Here is a 17686-nt window from a genome sequence, read left to right on the forward strand (position 1 = left end):
CCCAGAAGCGGAACTCGACGACTTGCACCCACCGGGGGGTAAGCTCCGAGGAGCGGCAGCGAAAGGCGCGTGGTCCCCTTGCGGCGGGAGGCCGCCCGCGCACAGAGCCTCACAACGTCGAGACCGCGACAGGAGTCGAAAGCGCTCCCCTGGTTAAAGCGGAAAAAAGGTCAAGCCTTCAATGAAAGGAAACGCACACGCGAACAAGCACGATACCCAACCGTGCGATTAAGCAAAAGATCGCATAAACTTATTCCATTCACAAAGTAAGAAAAGAAAAGCACTCGTCGTTCGCTGCTGGAGCAGCGAAGAAAAAGGAGGATAGAGTGCCCAAGAAGGAAGATATGAGGAGTCCTGGCTCGAGATTGGACAGATGCTGTTGGGACATCTTTTGTTTTAAATTTCCCGTTGTTCATGGATAATGTAGTTGGAATGTGAATGTTTAATGTTTTAATGGCTGCTGGAGTACAAATAAATGGAGAAAGTGACAGCCTAATCAAAAGCCTCCGCTCCTGACATAGAATGTTTACATTGTCAGCATTCCGTCCATCATTTGTTTGCTGTAACACAGTACATGGAGCTGTAACATCCGTGTGATTCAAAGATGTTCATCAGAAGTAAGAGTGAATTGTCATTCATACAAGATGCAAATAGGAGTGGACACACCTTGTCAGCTGGATAGATAGCTCACTTGAAAGTATTCCTCTGTTGCAAACGTAACTTGCAAGTGGCTCAGCTTGACTTACTTTCAAGGTCAATTAATGACAAAGGCTGTGTGCGGCGGGGGTTTGCATAGGTAGGCATTCTAATGAATATTGCTTTACGTTGAAGAAAACTACTACTAGAAATTCTTTGAAAACGAAAGTAACGTTAGGTGAAAATGTCAGTTTCAACGAAAGATTTCTAAACTTAAAAAAAACACAGCACAATTTCCCCAGTTATAGTTAACTGGAGTAATTATACCTCACCCCTTGCTTTTCACTACTTGTGGCCTCACATTTTACATCACTCATGGCATGTTGTATGACATAATTGATCACTGATATCCGAAATGACATAATTGATGACAACATTGTGCGAGGTGAGGGCATGGTATAGTATCATTTACCCCTAAGAGATACTGTTAAACAAGTTCTGGGGATGGTGACTGCTGTAGTGTAACACGCATTTATCTTGCAATGTATGGTGGTATGTACTCCCACTTTCCACCCACAGCCTAACATTTCTGGTTCTTTGGTACTTCAAATGGTGGTAAACCATAGGGTATAAGGATTGTTATTCAGAAATGCATGCACTTTCTCATGGGGGGCCTTCCCAAAGCAAATATAAATCGTGGCTATAGGGAGTCCATATCGACACATTCTGCGTGTATTTTCGGTTATCCTCCACCCAGACCACCTGCTCCTCCCACCAGCCAATTTTAAGAATTGCGAAGCATGTGCCTATTGCGGGCCGACCTTCTGGCGAAAAATTGAGAAAAACGTTTACTTTCAAACAGTATTGTAGCATACTGAGAAATGCTTAATGTTCAAGTAAACTGAAACCTAGTTTTGAGGGAGTGCGCACATGCTTGTACTACCCAATGCATGGTCAGTTCAGGTGTACATTGCATGACACTCATCATGATTATCCCACTCGACATTATGTATTTTAGTTAAATCTCCACTATCCCTGCAGTATGCTGGCAAAGCCTTAAAGGGGAAAGCGAAGAAGTCTATGTAAATTGCCGTATTTTCTAGGAAGCCTTGTTTCAAGCATGCGATTGGTCTCCCTGGAAGATTAGTGGCACTTTTGTGCACTTTAGGTAACCTACAATACGCCGGTCCCCTTGGATGATCCTTTCTTATAAAGCTGTACTCCTCACGATCTACCAAGACCCAGAACCCCCTGCCCCACCATCCCGCCATTCCATAAGGCAGCCTGAATGGCATCCTGGTAATTTACTGCAGCCCTGTATGCTTCTGGGGTGAATATCTCCTAGCATTCAACCTGTATGAGCTGTTTCATGATCTCTTGCTTATAAACGGCAACTTCCATTACCCCAGCCTTCCCCGCCCGTCTCAGAGCTTTATAACTAATATATATATATACGCGTCTTGCGAGAGTGTTTGTCCAACAGTTATTGGAATTGTCCCCGTGAGTGCTGCGTGCTTTCTGCATCAGAGCTTTTGTCTGACTGTGACCAGCGGGTACCGTCACCCGCTGTCAAGAGCACCCGGTCGTGAGTGAAAGAGAGCAGACGGACCAGTGAGCTTCAAAAAATATATGTATGTATGTGTGTGTATATAATCTCATTATAATAGCTTAACAGCTCTTGTTTAAGCTGACGTTTTCAATACACCAAAACATCACTATAACCTTTCTTTTTTCTTCTGAACACTTATATCAGGGTCACTTGAATTATACTGCATAGTACAGCACATTTTTTTAATAGTATTTATTTCGTAATTTGTACATATTAATGCTGTCTGGACAAACATTTCACCTTCCTTTAGACACTGTTTGCTTGATTGATGGGAGCAGACAATTGCCGCTGTGCACTGACACTGCTGGTGCTTTGTTTTGGTTACCTTACTACATTTAGTACATATGTATGCAGGTGCAAAAGTATTTTTTAGTTCTTGCCTGAGGAGGATTTGCACGTGCTGTCCCTTGTGAGATCTTTTGTTAAATTAAGAGGGACTTGCCATTGGTTGTCTTCACTTTCACTCAGTTTCTTGTCTCATAGGTCGGCGAGTACTAGTTTCATTTTCTCTCTTCATGCGCCAAGAACTGATTAGTCTCCTTGTTTAGTATCTTTCCTCTGCTTGCTCTCAAAGTGAAGCACTTTGACACTATAGCCATGAACATATTCGGTGTTTAAAAGCTCAAGGGTGGTACTGCAGCAACGGACTTGATGTTTAAAATGTTCTTTTTCATGCCATTTTATCTTTTAATAAGAATAGCTCATGTAATAGCAGGGAGAAGAGGTACAGCAGAGTGAATATGCAAACACTTTAGCTAATGAAGGTAATTTATGCCATGCGTATATAGAGAGAGAGAGAGAGAGGGAGGACTAAATAGCTAGTCCAGATCCCCAAGGGTTTATATATGATGTCCACAAGGACTAGCCAAGGGTGACCTATGTAGGACTCTAGGCTGTATTTATCAGCAAGCACCTAGTAGGTGTTCATGAAGCCCTCACCCACCAACCTAGTTGGTGGCATGCTTCATCATCGGGCCCACCCAGTGACACTTGGCACGTCCCGGGTGTGCTACGACGCCCAATTACAGTGGAGCTGGTATGTTACTGAGAGTGCATTGTGGTGAGTGAAGTGGTGAAGATTAAAACGGCTTCAGGGTGATCCCAGTACCCGAGGGTAAATTTAAATGTTAATAACTGGGTCTCCGTGAACGGTTAAAAACAAGGCAGTGGGACGTTGTGGTGGTGAAGTTAAGACCACCTACATCCAGTGTAGGTCGACATGTTTCAGCCAGTGCCTTGGTTATGCTGGCTTTCCTCAGGACCATAAGATAGTGAGTGCAATGTTAAAAAATATTTTATTCTATTATTAAGTGAGTGTTTATCGACTGTGTCACACTCGCTAAGGTGCTCTTAGTGTATGAGGGGATTCCCTCATCAAGCATACGCTGGCGATTTGCCTGGTGTGCCTCCTGGAGTGAATCAGCAAGGGGATTGACCAAGAGTATCGGTCAATGCCAGCAGGGTACCTGTTGTGCCGCCATCAGCCTCCAGAGATTTATGCCATACCTTACTGTATAATGCCAAATCATACTTACTATACAGTGACAGCCACATCATACTATACTGTGGCAGGCATTCCTATACCATACCATACCATGTTAAATGACAATACACCATACCATGCTGTGACCGGTTATACCATATACAATAAAAGTCCAAACCATACCATACTATACAATACAATGGCAGGTCATACCATATAATATACTGCGGGTCTTAACACACTTTGTAATAATGTACAACAGGCCAGACCATAGCATGCCATACTATACTATTGACAGGTTATACCAGAAAATACCACACCATCTTATAATACTGTACCATATCGTACAATAAGACCATATCATACTATACAATAATACAATAACAGAACCTACCGTCTTGTACAGTAACAAGCCAAAGCCTAGCATACCATATTATACAATAAGCCATACCATACAATTCCTAGACATACCGTACGAAACCAGCCAAACCATACCATATGACAGGCCATATCATAGATGGTGTATGTACAATGACAGGCCATGCCCTAGTGTGCATCATAATTAAAAAAAATAAAGTTAACAAACCAAATGGATCTGGTATAGGCGAAACCTATTAGATTTGCCAATGCTTGTTTTGGGCTGTTAGTCGCACTTTGAAGAGTGGCTTTTTTCAGGCTACCAGTGGGCACAGATTTGTAATGAGAATTGTTGGGCCTTTTTTTGTTTCTTTGATAAATTGTTACTAAAACTGGCAGTTGTGAGGTTCAGTGGATTTCGGAGATTCTATGGCTTCAGAGTTGGTTTCCAAATTATGGATTCACTGCATTTGCCACCAAATTTGCAGATATTGCCAACATGTTTCTATCTCAAATGGGTAAAATTAATACTGAAAGTGCTGCAAAATTAGCATTTTTCCCATATAATTTAGCTAATCTGGCCACATAATTTGATCGTGAAAAAACAGAGTGCACTCAGAATAAACAAAATGCTAACCTTCCAAAAACTGACTAAACCAAAGTGAACATGTTGGTTACTAGCATGGGAAAGCAATTAGTTTTTAAAAAATAACCCTCACCAAAAGGTCCGTTGGTAGCATGCTTCATCATCTGGTTCTTCCCACCCTGCTGCGGGACTGGGCGTGCTATGACCAACGAATACATGGGAGCACTTTGGATTGAAGTAAACTGTGTATTGGTGTGAGTGGAAGGGTCAGGAATGAGTGAGTTAAAAAAAATACCTGGCTTTATGGAAAAACTAAACTTTAATGCTCCCTATAGCTGGTTTTGATAAAACTGGGGAAATAAGCTTTAGTGAGTAGCTCCCTCGTTGGTCTACATGTTTGGAAGCCTACCTCTAAGCTTCTTCAGGGCGAAATAAATGATCCATGTTACCACTAATGCCTAGTGTTAGCCTATTAGGTGTTTTTGATTAATATACTTCTGTGCAAGACATTCATTCGATACCTACTCTGTAATATTCTTTAATACAACAAATATACTATTTATTAATTTTGACCTTCTGGAAGGGTAGAAGCAAAAATGAGTAGTCTAGGTGCTCCTTGGTATTAAATATCTTCGCCCTAATTGTGTGAGGAGAAATTGTGATATATTTTTTTCTCTGAACATAAATTACAGGTTAATCACAATAATAATAAATAGTTTTTATTTTATGTAGAAAAACGCTGCTACATTTTTTTTTAATGAAATGTAATAGGAAGGCACAATAGTGTTCTGACGGCACAAGCGAGCACACTTCCTGAAATATATTCTAACCGGGAAATGGGTCCATTGGAGGGTGGTCCTCTTGGGGAGGTTTGTTCTAGTAGAAGACAGCACCCTGCAGCAAGGCTCTCACGCAGCTGTACAGAGTTGCCTGTCACTGATTGCAGCTCACTCCAGATACAAATACCGGGTCTCTGCGAGCATTCAGTGTTCGACGGAGCCACGGGCAGGCGTTGTTCTGTGGGCAAGAGATGCTCTGACGAAGGAAGTACAGCACAGCCGATAGTTTAGGCCACCATACTTTTGGGTTCTACTGACCTCAACACCAGGAAAGATTTTCATAACTTTGTACCTAGTTTCTAAATCAAATCTTTTTCATTTAAACCAACAGTGTTTGCCTACAAGCGCTCCTCCCCTGCCGTGTTTATGTTCATGGGGTCCAATTAGGAAACCTATAATGTACGTTTCTCTGCCATTTTATTTAATCAATATTGATGTGTGAAAAACCACCTTCACTGTCTTACAATTTTTTAGACTGATGGGTAGCTTAAAAAGGGTAAGGTCTCTGCACAACTGATGAAAATGTGAGCGTGTTTGCTTAAATGTTATATGTATCGTTATGTCTTGTGTTTTTTTTTTTTTAAACGGAGTGCAGCACGAATCACATGAATTACGCGATATCGTGCATGAAGTGAAACAAAATCACAGAAAAAATATATCCATTTTTCCTCACACAATTGGGGTGAAGAAATGTATTGATAATCTCAGAGCACCTAGACTACTAATTCTTTTTGCTTCTATCCTTCCAGATTGTAAAAATTAAGAAATTGTACATTTGTTCTAGTAAAGAATATTACCGAGTAGGTATCGAACTAATGTCTTGCACAGAAGTATATTAATCTGAAACACCTAATAGGCTAACAGCACTAGGCATTAGTCCGTGGTAACCGGGATCATTGTATTTGGTCTTGAAGAAGAAGCTGAGGGGTAGGCTTCGAAACATGTCGACCAGCAAGGGAGCTGCTCATTAAAGCTTTTTTCAACTCCTTTTTCCCCCCAGTTTTTTATCAATCCTAGTATAGGGAGCAATAAAGTTTAGCTTTTCCATAAAGTCAGGTTTTTTTTAAAACTCGCTTATTCCTGACCCTTCTACTTACACCAATACACATAGTTTACTTTACTCCAAACTGCTCCAATGTATTAGGCTGTCGTAGCATACCCCGTCCTGCAGTGGGGCCGGAAGAACCCGATGATAAAGCATGCCACCAGGGGACCTTTTGGTGGGTGAGGGCTATTTTAATAAATGTTATTGCTATCCCATGCTAGTAACCAAACGGTTCACTTGGGTTTAGTCAGTTTTTGGAAGGTTAGTACTTTATTTTGTAAATTAAGTGCCGAGCCCAGCGGCATCCCACAGGGGAGAGAGAAGGGGCTGGACTTTGCGTATCCCATCTCCACCTACTGTATTCTGTTTGCCAGAAATGACCTCAGCAGTGTTAGTGCAGAGTTCCTAAGGCATGCAGATGCTTAATAAATAGTGCATGGTGGATCGTATCAAAGGCGGCAGAGAGATCCAGTAGAATTAGTGCTGCTCTGCTGTCTTTATCCACCCTCGCTCTTCCTCCACTGCAGCCACCAGAGCTATTAAAAAAAGCAAAACCACTTTTAAATAATGCAGTGCAGCTCTGTCATAATTACAGTGACACACACAAGATGATGGACGGAATGTTGCACAATGGCAAAACATTCACCCCCAGTCACAGATCTGGGTTTAATCCATCGGTATTTTACTCACCAAGCCACCCCAGTTCAGACATGGCCATATGCAATTACAGTGACGCCTGCTTATGTGGTCAAATAAAGCATGTTATTGGGTTTTGTTTATTGATAAACACACTTTTGCTAATTTATTACGACAGTGTGTAGGTTAAGTTACTTATTACCACACTATTATTTGAGGGCGAAAAAAGGCTTGTTGCACAGGTTTTGTTCTAGAATCATTTGACAGAAGAAAGCTGGGTCCAACCACACCGCATACTTACGATTGTCACATTGCACAGATTTAACTCCTTTAGTTCTGGATCTGGTTGCGTTCTAATGTTCATAACTGCTGCACAAGAATAAATCAGCATGCCATAAACAATACATGCAGATGTGTAGTGTTATGTGTTTTTTTTTTTCCTGGTTTATTTTAACCATTGAGTCATGAGGGCAATCATGAGTCACTCTAGGCTTTCTCTTCCCACGCAACTATGGTAATAGCATATACTCTGTATACTACATACATATGTATATAAACCGTTATTTGAAAGTGTACGAATAGTCACACTTATTACAGTGCAAAGGTCCCTCTCCAGTTACCCCTAGTCTTCTCGCATCAGCTAAGCTGTATTAATGTCTTTATTTTATTCTTAGATCACTTTACAGATGACAACTGGTCCATACTCACAATATCTAGTTATTATTTTTATTACACATATTTAATGCACATAAAACACGTACTGTGATGTACTATTTATTTTCCCTGTTGAGGGAGGAAAGGGGCAATTTGACCCACCCAAGTCTTCATCGCCTGTGAATATGGGAATTAACTAACTGCAACATACGGTTGCCAACTTTATAACTATATATTTAATATACTGTTTTAATGTGCAATTTGAGACTAGGGTAAGCTCTTTTTTATATTTTACTTTTAATATATATATTTTTTTAATACAGTTGTCCGGGTGTGTATCCATGAAGTGGGCTCCAGTCTTGTTTCTGGATAAGTGAGCTTCACACCAGTTTAGTAGATTGTGCGTGTAGCTGTTCTGGATACTCATTGAATACAACTTTTCACTGTGTGAATGCCAGAATTTGAATACTTTGATTTCTCTCAATTGATGATACTTCATCCATTTATAACTTTGCCCTTTTTGTGAGGACTTGTTTTGCGCCATTTGAGCTATTCGGTGTTCTGTAGTGAACTCCCTCCTAAAAGTGCTCAAAAACTGATCAAAAGGATTGTTTAAACCATGGGATCCTTGCCCAGTGTTGACTAAACTCCAGCAGGCTTTTCAAAAAGTAGTCATCTTTGGTCTAAGTCAATAAAGGACATGACTAGTGCAACTATAATCTCAAGTGTCACTGTTGCTCAACTATAAATATGTAGCTCTTTAAAATGTTCAAGTGAAGGCACATGATATTTTGTACATCTTTTGTTTGTTGAATTTTTTTTCCTTTCTCTTTACAATTCTCAGAAGCCATGAGAATCTGTTGTGCCTTTAACTTATGTTTTTTGCTGCTTTACTTCGTATGAATTAAATGCATATTCTATTTTTTTTATTTGACAGAAATGAGCCGTCAGACTGCTACTGCACTTCCCACAGGTACTTCAAAGTGTACACCATCTCAAAGGGTTCCAGCTCTTACTGGCACGACTGCATCCAACAATGACTTGGCCAGTCTCTTCGAGTGTCCTGTGTGTTTCGACTATGTCTTGCCTCCAATTCTTCAGTGTCAGAGTGGCCATTTGGTTTGTAGCAACTGTCGACCGAAACTTACTTGTTGTCCAACTTGCCGTGGCCCTTTGGGATCAATTCGTAATTTGGCTATGGAAAAAGTTGCCAATTCTGTTTTGTTTCCATGTAAATATGCCTCTTCTGGATGTGAGGTGACCTTGCCCCATACAGAGAAAGCTGATCATGAAGAGCTCTGCGAGTTCAGGCCCTACTCCTGTCCTTGCCCTGGTGCTTCCTGCAAGTGGCAAGGTTCTTTGGATGCTGTAATGCCACATCTTATGCATCAGCATAAGTCTATAACAACTTTACAAGGAGAAGATATTGTTTTTCTTGCTACAGACATTAATCTTCCTGGCGCAGTCGACTGGGTTATGATGCAGTCTTGTTTCGGCTTTCATTTCATGTTGGTCTTGGAGAAACAGGAGAAATATGACGGACATCAGCAATTCTTTGCCATCGTTCAGCTTATAGGAACACGAAAACAGGCTGAAAATTTTGCTTATCGGTTGGAACTTAATGGTCATAGGCGGCGATTGACTTGGGAAGCAACTCCTCGATCAATTCATGAAGGAATTGCAACAGCCATTATGAATAGTGACTGTCTAGTTTTTGATACTAGCATTGCACAACTTTTTGCAGAAAATGGCAACTTGGGCATCAACGTGACAATATCCATGTGCTGAAATGGCAGTCCTTTTTTCCTTTCAGGCCAGTGTTTAACTGCTTTCATTTAAGGCAACCGACACAAAGTTAACCGTTACTGAAATTTACTGCCAGACGCAAACTATTTTGCTAGATCGTTTGGTGTATGAAGGGTAATAAAGGTAAGACGGTTAAAGTACAGGAATCAGTTGCATGTAGTAACACTAATATATTTAAATCGACAGTAAACCACTGAAATATATATATTGCTCTAAATATATATATATATAAATATATGTACCCTGAGATGGGCATCTTTTGTATTAAAAAGAAGTCTGAATCTTAAAATGATGTAAAATAGTTCTGCAATGTGTTTGTAGATTGTACAGTGTAAAGGATGCTGTTATGTGTGTTTTTTATTTTCCCCCCTTGACAAGCCATTATGAGTGGTCTCTAACCATTTGCTTTTTCTTCTCTTTTTTTTCTAATTCACTACATAGTATTTGCTGCTGTTTTGTGTAAAATCTGTGTATTTCTAATTTGTATTAATGTCTAGTTTTTTCATCAGTACATTTGACTTGTCTGTATTGCAGGTTTTTCACACAAAGATTTGTTCTTCGTACCTCGTAATCAACTATATCTTGTGGTGAAGTCGAATCTTATTTTCATTTGATACCTTTCAGTCTCATTTTTCTAAATTAAGTTATTTGTGGAAGTTTGAGCATCTAGGGCAGATAAATTGCCACAACAAAACTAAATTGATGGTCCATACTTTTTAAAAAAAAAAAAAAGTTATCTATTGTCTGCAAACACAACTTAAAGCAATTGTGCAGAAATGTTGACAAATATGTTCTGGCATGTTTGCAAAGAGTTTTAGTAAGATTTAAATTATAGCTGTGTTCCTCTATCAATTGCTTTGCAGTACAAGTCGTTGCTTTCCACATTTCTTGAATCAAAAATCAAGTCTCAAAAGTGGGATGTTAATACATCTTTTATATTTGTCATTAAAGTAATACCTGTCAAACTACCTCTTAGCTTTGAGTTATTTACGACAAAGTAGTTTGTACACTATTCAGTTCTATAGCCAGTCCTAAACACTTTTCATTACCATAAGTTTACAAAAACTGTTTAAAGCAACAGTACGCTGATTAAGCAACAGTTCTTCGGATTTGATATTTTTATTGAAATTGCCACCTTTTTTGTTAGCACGTTGCATATTGAGTTTGCCTTGGTATATAACTAATAATGCAATTCTAATTGTCATTGTAAATGTTTATTATTTTTTCAAAGTGGATCTAAGATTAAAGTTTTTTTTTTTTTTTTTACTACATCTTTATTTGAAGTCTATTATGGTTGGAATTTCATTTTACCTAGCCCTTGTCCAGATCTGGTTTCCCCAAGGTATTTTTCTGAACCCTCAACAGGCACAAGACACAGGCTTTTAATTACGACTGTTCATGGTCTACCAGACCAGCAATTAGTTTACCATTTTGTATAATTAATTCTATGGATTTTCTTGAATGAATGTTGATTTTTATTTACTTTTCTACGTTATATTGTATTGGCTGGTGTACAAAGAACCAAAGGTTTGTACAGGGATTGATCTTAAGCTGTAAAAAAATAAAGCTAGTTTTACATATTTAACAAAAAATGTAGTACATTCTTACTCTATTGGTACTAAACAGTTGGCTGTCAGTGGTGGCCTCTATTCATTTGTACTAAAAACAAAACTTTCAAATTACTTTGCAGTAAATGTGAGTTTTATAGAAATTTCAGGTTCTTTTTAAATATACCACTGTCCTGCAGAACCCTTGGTGCTATTCTCTCCTACCTGGTGGGGTTCACCAACGGTATTGTTCTACTTGAAAGAATGTGAGAGATTCAAGACTCGCAGTCCACTCCCCCCTCCAGTTGTTATAATTGATCAGTTACGTTTTAGCCACTGACGTTTCTGGGAGCATTTTTCACTTTCCGTTCCAGGAAAAGTCTACTCTTAGCCAAAATGAATAATTGCTCAATATCCAATTTAGTGTTGCAATATGTATGTAGCTATTAACACCTTAGCAGCTATGGAACGTCCAGCTCCAGTGCTGGACGTTCCATTGCGCAGGTGCAGTTGGAACGTTCAACGGCCGACGGCAGCACTCCCGAGGTAGTGGTGCCATCGGCCGCTGAACGTTCGAAGCACTTAAGGGGTTAATGTAACAACATCTGTCTAGTGATCATGTACATTCGGACATCACACTAAATACTGGATTGTTCCTTTCCAAATGATAGCCTGTATCTGATCTCGGCTTATCTATTTTGTGCAGTTTGCCAGAGATTGTGTGGGTCTATTGTAGAATTAAACCTGTGTTTGGCAGGTTGCAAATGAAGAGGCTACCTCAAATGCACATTCTTAAATTTTTTTAAATTAAGTGTGTGCCCTAAATTTTAAGAGTATAGTCCTTCAGCGATTTTACGGTGCATATTTTTCCATCATTTGCTGTATGCTGATGAAGCTTTTTCCATTGAGACTCCGCATAGCAGATTTAAGAATTTAAAATCACATCTGGCCACCGTTGGTACTTCTTATGCATTTGCATCATTCTGCGTCTTGCACGCTGATGGTGATGCAGATATTGGGATTAACAGGAGCAAAATGGACTTCATAGTATTCACATTGTCAACTTCAGCACGGAGGCCTACCTCATCAGAACATAGACTTGACCATGTTGATTATTATGACTAAGGGAACGATAAACTAATGGGTGAAAAGGTATTTGGAATGCTGGAACTATATCCAATGTTTCCTTGTATAAAAGGGGAATAGATGGGCTTTGTACATGTTCGGTATGTCTACCAGTTGCCCCAAAACACAGGAAAGTAACTTTTTTTTGTCATTCATAATACTTTCAATGTGCTGTCTTTCTGCCAAAGATCAGCCCCAAATGTTTTTGTGTGTATTTTTAAAGCATGGTAGTAGTAGCTATGTATCTTTGGAATAAGGAATAATTGTTTCTTCATGGGTGGACCTAATTGTTTACATAAACTAAGAAAAAACATCTGAGCACTACTGGATTCAAGCAAAATGCATTATTTGTAAGTGAAAGTTTTCCATCCTGAAATGCAGCAGGTTGATAAGACATAAAATGCCTCCTGAACACTACAGGGATCGTCCCTGGTGTGCTAACTTCATGCAACATTGTCCTAGTTCCCCATTGCACAGTAGTGTCTGTAGGACCAATAGAGTTTGCTGTTAGGGAATTGGAATGATAAGTTGATTGCTTCTGTGACAAGTCACCATAGCTTGATACAAGGAAAAAGCTATCTGACTGATACTTCAATCACAAACCATAGTCAAGGATGTATTTGTTAAGTTGGGGTGCACTCTTCCGAAATCATGCACTAGGCAGACAGACTGTCTTACACGGAAGCTACCCTGTCAGTATGCTTGAGCCTAGGACAATTCATCTGTCTGACTATTGCCTAGCATCATTGGTCCGCAAATAGAGCCTGATTCCCAGAGACCGTAAATTGTATATTAATGCCTGACTCTGTATTACCTCAACAAAAATAGATGAATGGGATTAAGAGTGTTGTTCGAGGCATATGAGCTGCAGATTGTACACTATGCATGGATCGCCATCTGGTGTTGGGCTCGAATGTTTGCATGTTGTTTTTGTCTTCGAAGAAGTCTTGTAGTCACTAGGTTGGTGACTCCTCCTTTGGTCGACAGTGCGCATGGCCTTCGACTCCATCGTTGGAATGTTTTTTCCGTTATCTGGTTCGGATGGGACTTGCTGCACCCAGGGGTCAGTAACTTTCTCGAACCCCCTTCGACACCCAATCACACTTAACCGACGGTATTGTCTCGATCGCATGCCTTCGAAGCGCACCCTCGACAATTTTTCCATTAAACATAGACGCCTGAGATCCTCGACGTGGGCCGTTGGACCTACCCGCTGCGATAGAGACGGACGTTGATGGAACAGACTTTATTTCAGAAATGTCCGCTGTGTGGTGCCAAGTTTCCACACTCTGACCTCCATCCTGTTTGCAATCTGTGCCTCTCTCCAGAACATGGAGAGGACGATTGTGAAGCTTGCCTCACATTCAAGTCGAAAAAGACCATCGGGGATTGTCTAGCTCGACGCTTAGACATGCAGCGAGAGACAGGTTCCATACTGGACATCTTCCAGCCAGGTCCAGATAACCTTCCGTAGCCAGAACAAGAAGAGATTCGGGACTCCGAAGTAGACGTCTCCGCTGAAGATGACATCACCCCGGCTCAAAGGGACTTGAGTACTGAGACCCCATCCCTGACCAAGCCCATACCAATGGCTCCGGTAACTCCTTCGGGCTCAGGTTCACACAGTACAACAACTTTGAATGCCCCGGCACCAAAGGACAAAGAAAAGCCACCCGCTCGAGCCAACCATCCGGTACCGAGTTGCCACGCCCTCTTCCACCGTCACCGGGAAAACATTCAGCACCAGAATCTACAAAAGATCCCTCGGCACCGAAGCAGCCCAATAAAACATCAGCACCTAAGTGGCCGGATAAAACCTCGGCCCGAAGCACACAGACAAATCTTCGGCACGGAAACACACAGAAAAGACTTTGTCACCTAAAACTTTAGAGCCAAGACCTTTAAAGGACAAGGCACCGAAAGCTTCGGAACGAGGGAAGGATGCTGTACCGGACAATGTCCCGAAGCATCCAAAAGCAGTTTCCAAAGAAAATCTTCGACGCCAAGCAAACCTATCTATCCCGAAGAGCTCTTCGTTCCCAGTCCAAAACCGACTACCATCTTTATTCACCCTTTCCCAGTCCAAAACCGACTACCATCTTTATTCACCCTAAGACTCTTCACATAGTCACCAAGCTACCTACAAAGAGGAAACCAGAACATTTGCCACAGGCTCCAGTTCCTCCAAAGAAGATTCATAAAGCTACTAACACTTCACCACCACCTTCACCACCACTTAACCCTAATGTAATCATTTCGCCACCACACACTCCACAATCAGGGGATAGTGACTATTCACATGGGGATGGGCAACTGGATGAAGACTTAATGCCATTATACCAGATGATTCACCACAGGAACCAGACCCATGGCGTGATTACAATACTGATCGTGATCTAACCAATGATCCTGGTTTCTACCCCTCAAAACCATCCCCACCAGATGACAATGTGGGTTTTGCCCAGCTAATCAATAGGGCAGCTACATACCACAAGGTAGACAAAAAATACAAAGTAGCTCACACTGACCCTATATACATCAAGGGCCAACTTCCCTTAGATTCGCTAGTGGTTGCCAATGCACGCAAAAGGGCAAACTCCCAAGGATCAGGTGACACACCACCTCCTGACAAAGAATCTAAATTATTTGTTGTGTCAGGTAAACGTATGGTGTCTCAAGCTGCAAATTCATGGAGAATAGCAAACACACAAGCCCTTCCAGCACGATACGGCCCACTAGGATGAGATGCAGAACATCTCATTCAACATCTACCTCCAGAATAGAAGGACAAAGCCAATGACCTTATACAAAAAGGGAAACTCATAACCAATACTTCCATCAAATGTGCGCTTGACGCAGCAGACAGTGTCACGTCCAAGAAATACCAGTGTTTTGATATGCAGACATGCCTGGCTCAGGGTATCTGAGTTTAAACAAGAGGTACAAAATACCATTCTAAATCAACCATTTGATTAAGAGCACCTCTTTGGCCCTGCAGTCGACGCATCTTTAGAAAAGATTAAAAAAGACAGACCGCAAAGTCTATGGGAGCATTACAGTCCCAATCTACCAGAGGCTCCTTTCATCGCTCCTTTTATAGGGCAGGTTCAAAAAAAAAATCCATCAGAACACCCGTCCTCATCCTATAAAAGTCCCAACCAGGGCTCCTTTTCTAGGGGACACAATAGAGGAGGCTACAGAGGTAACAACAATAAGGGTAGAGGCGGGGGTAATAACGTCCGCAACTTCCCTAATAACACAGTGACTTCCCTAGGCCTCCCCCCGATCAGCCCACTCCTGTCGGGGACGTCTCTCACAGTTCCTACCTGTCTGGAATGGATATTGCCTGAAACTCACTTCTACACCCCCCAACATTCCTCCAAGACAGCATTCAATGTCGTTAGAACACCTGACGCTTCTCAACCAGGTGGTCTTAGCAATGTTACAAAAGGATGCAATAGAACTAGTTCCTCTGCTTCATCGGGGCACAGGAGTCTATTCCCTTTATTTTCTAATCCCAAAAAATGGACGCCTCTCAGGCCAATACTGGACCTCGGACCGCTCAACTTTTACATTCAATCAGACCACTGCCACATGGTCTCTTTACAACAAGTGCTTCCACTACTACAGCAAAGCGACTTTCTCTCCACTCTAGATTTAAAGGACGCCTACTTCCACATTCCCATACATCCCGCTCACAGGAAATATCTCAGGTTTGTGGTAGAGGGTCAACACTACCAGTTCAAAGTGCTCCCATTCAGTCACTATAGCACCCAGGGTTATCACCCAATGCCTCGCAGTGGTTGCAGCCCATCTCAGAAGACAACAAATTGATGTCTTCCCTTACCTAGACGATTGGCTCATAAAAGCAGTTTCCACAACAGCTGTCTTCAACACACTCAGGACAATACAGTTGCCTCACAGTCTGGGATTCACAATAAATCGAAGCAAATCCATCTCCATCTCCAGCGGTCAACGATGCAACAATATCTAGGGCTACAGTGAATACTTCCACAGCCCTAGAAAATCCCAATCCTGTCAGGATAGATGCTATACAAATCCTAGTTCAAACATTTCAACCACAACACTCACTGCCAGCAAGAGTGTTCATGCAGCTAATAGAAATGCTGGCCTCTTGCATTATTCTAGTTCCTCATGCTAGATTGCAAATGCACCCATTACGAGAGTGTCTAGCATGTCAGTGGAACCAGGCTCCAGGTCAACTAACAGATCTGGTGTTGGTGGATGACAGCACCCATTGCTCTCTGCAGTGGTGGATCACAAAAAACCTTTCCAAAGGGCGGTTGTTCCTCGAGCCAGTCCCACAGATAGTGCTAACAGATGCATCATCTCCAAAACCATACCGCTCAAGGTTTAAGGACCTCAACAAAAACAATTTCACATCAACTACCTGGAATTGTTGGCAATCTCGCTAGCATTGGAGTCTTTTCAACCGCAACTGCTGGGCAAAGCTGTCCTAATCCGTACAGACAACATGAAAGCAATGTATTACATATAAAAACAGGGGGACAAACTCCAGTTATCCCGTCTAGCATAGAGCATCTGGAGATGGGCCATTCCACGGAAGATATACTTCCTAGCAGAACACCTACCAGGAGTACACAATCAAATAGCGGATCTTCTCAGCTGTTAAACACAACTGATCCACGAATGGGAACTTCATCCTCAAGTTCTTCCATTCTTTCACATGTGGGGACATCCAGACATAGATCTGTTCGCCACACACCAAAACACAAAATGCCCAAGCTTCACATCCAGGTATCCACATCCATTGTCCAAAGGCAATGCTCTATGGATCAATTGGTCAGGCAAATTTGCTTACGCTTTCCGCCTCTCCCACTCCTTCCATTACTAGTGAGGAAACTCCCAACAACATTCCCTCACGATGATCCTATTTGCTCCAACATGGGCAAGGCAACCATGGTTCACAACTCTGTTGTAACTATCAGTAGTGCCACATCAAAAGCTGCACCTCTCACCCAAGCTTCTCACTGGGAACCATGGAGTGATAAGACACCCATATCCCAATCAGCTCAACCTTGCGATCTGGCTCCTGAAATCCTAGAGTTCGGCTACCTTAATCTTCTGCCAGACTGTATGAACGTTATCAAAGAAGCTAGACGCCCTACAACAAGGGCATGCTATGCAGCAAAACGAAAGAGGGTCGTCAATTATTGCTCACACAAAATTGACACACTGGATGCTTCCATTCAAAACATCATCTGTTACCTTTTGCATCTACAACAATGTGACGTAGCGTATACATCTATAGGATTAAATCTAGCTGCCATAGGGACCCACCTACAAAAGACATTTGTCTGTTTAGAGTTCCCGCGATCAAA

At 41.5% G+C, this 17686-nt stretch overlaps 1 protein-coding gene across 2 annotated transcripts in view; it reads left to right on the top strand.

The window, feature by feature from the left end:
• SIAH1 (siah E3 ubiquitin protein ligase 1) overlaps nt 1-11243 on the top strand; it is a 114896-nt gene extending 103653 nt beyond the window's left edge. For both annotated transcript variants that reach the window (XM_086945448.1, XM_086945447.1), the window contains exon 2: nt 8783-11243. In XM_086945448.1, coding sequence (XP_086801574.1) covers nt 8785-9633 — 849 coding nt within the window. In that variant the 5' untranslated portion in view covers nt 8783-8784 and the 3' untranslated portion in view covers nt 9634-11243. The remainder of the gene's footprint in view (nt 1-8782) is intronic.
• The last annotated feature ends 6443 nt before the right edge of the window (nt 11244-17686 follow it).

This window comes from Lissotriton vulgaris, chromosome 12 (assembly GCF_964263255.1).
Source record: "Lissotriton vulgaris chromosome 12, aLisVul1.2, whole genome shotgun sequence".
In the NCBI taxonomy this organism is placed as follows: domain Eukaryota; kingdom Metazoa; phylum Chordata; class Amphibia; order Caudata; family Salamandridae; genus Lissotriton; species Lissotriton vulgaris.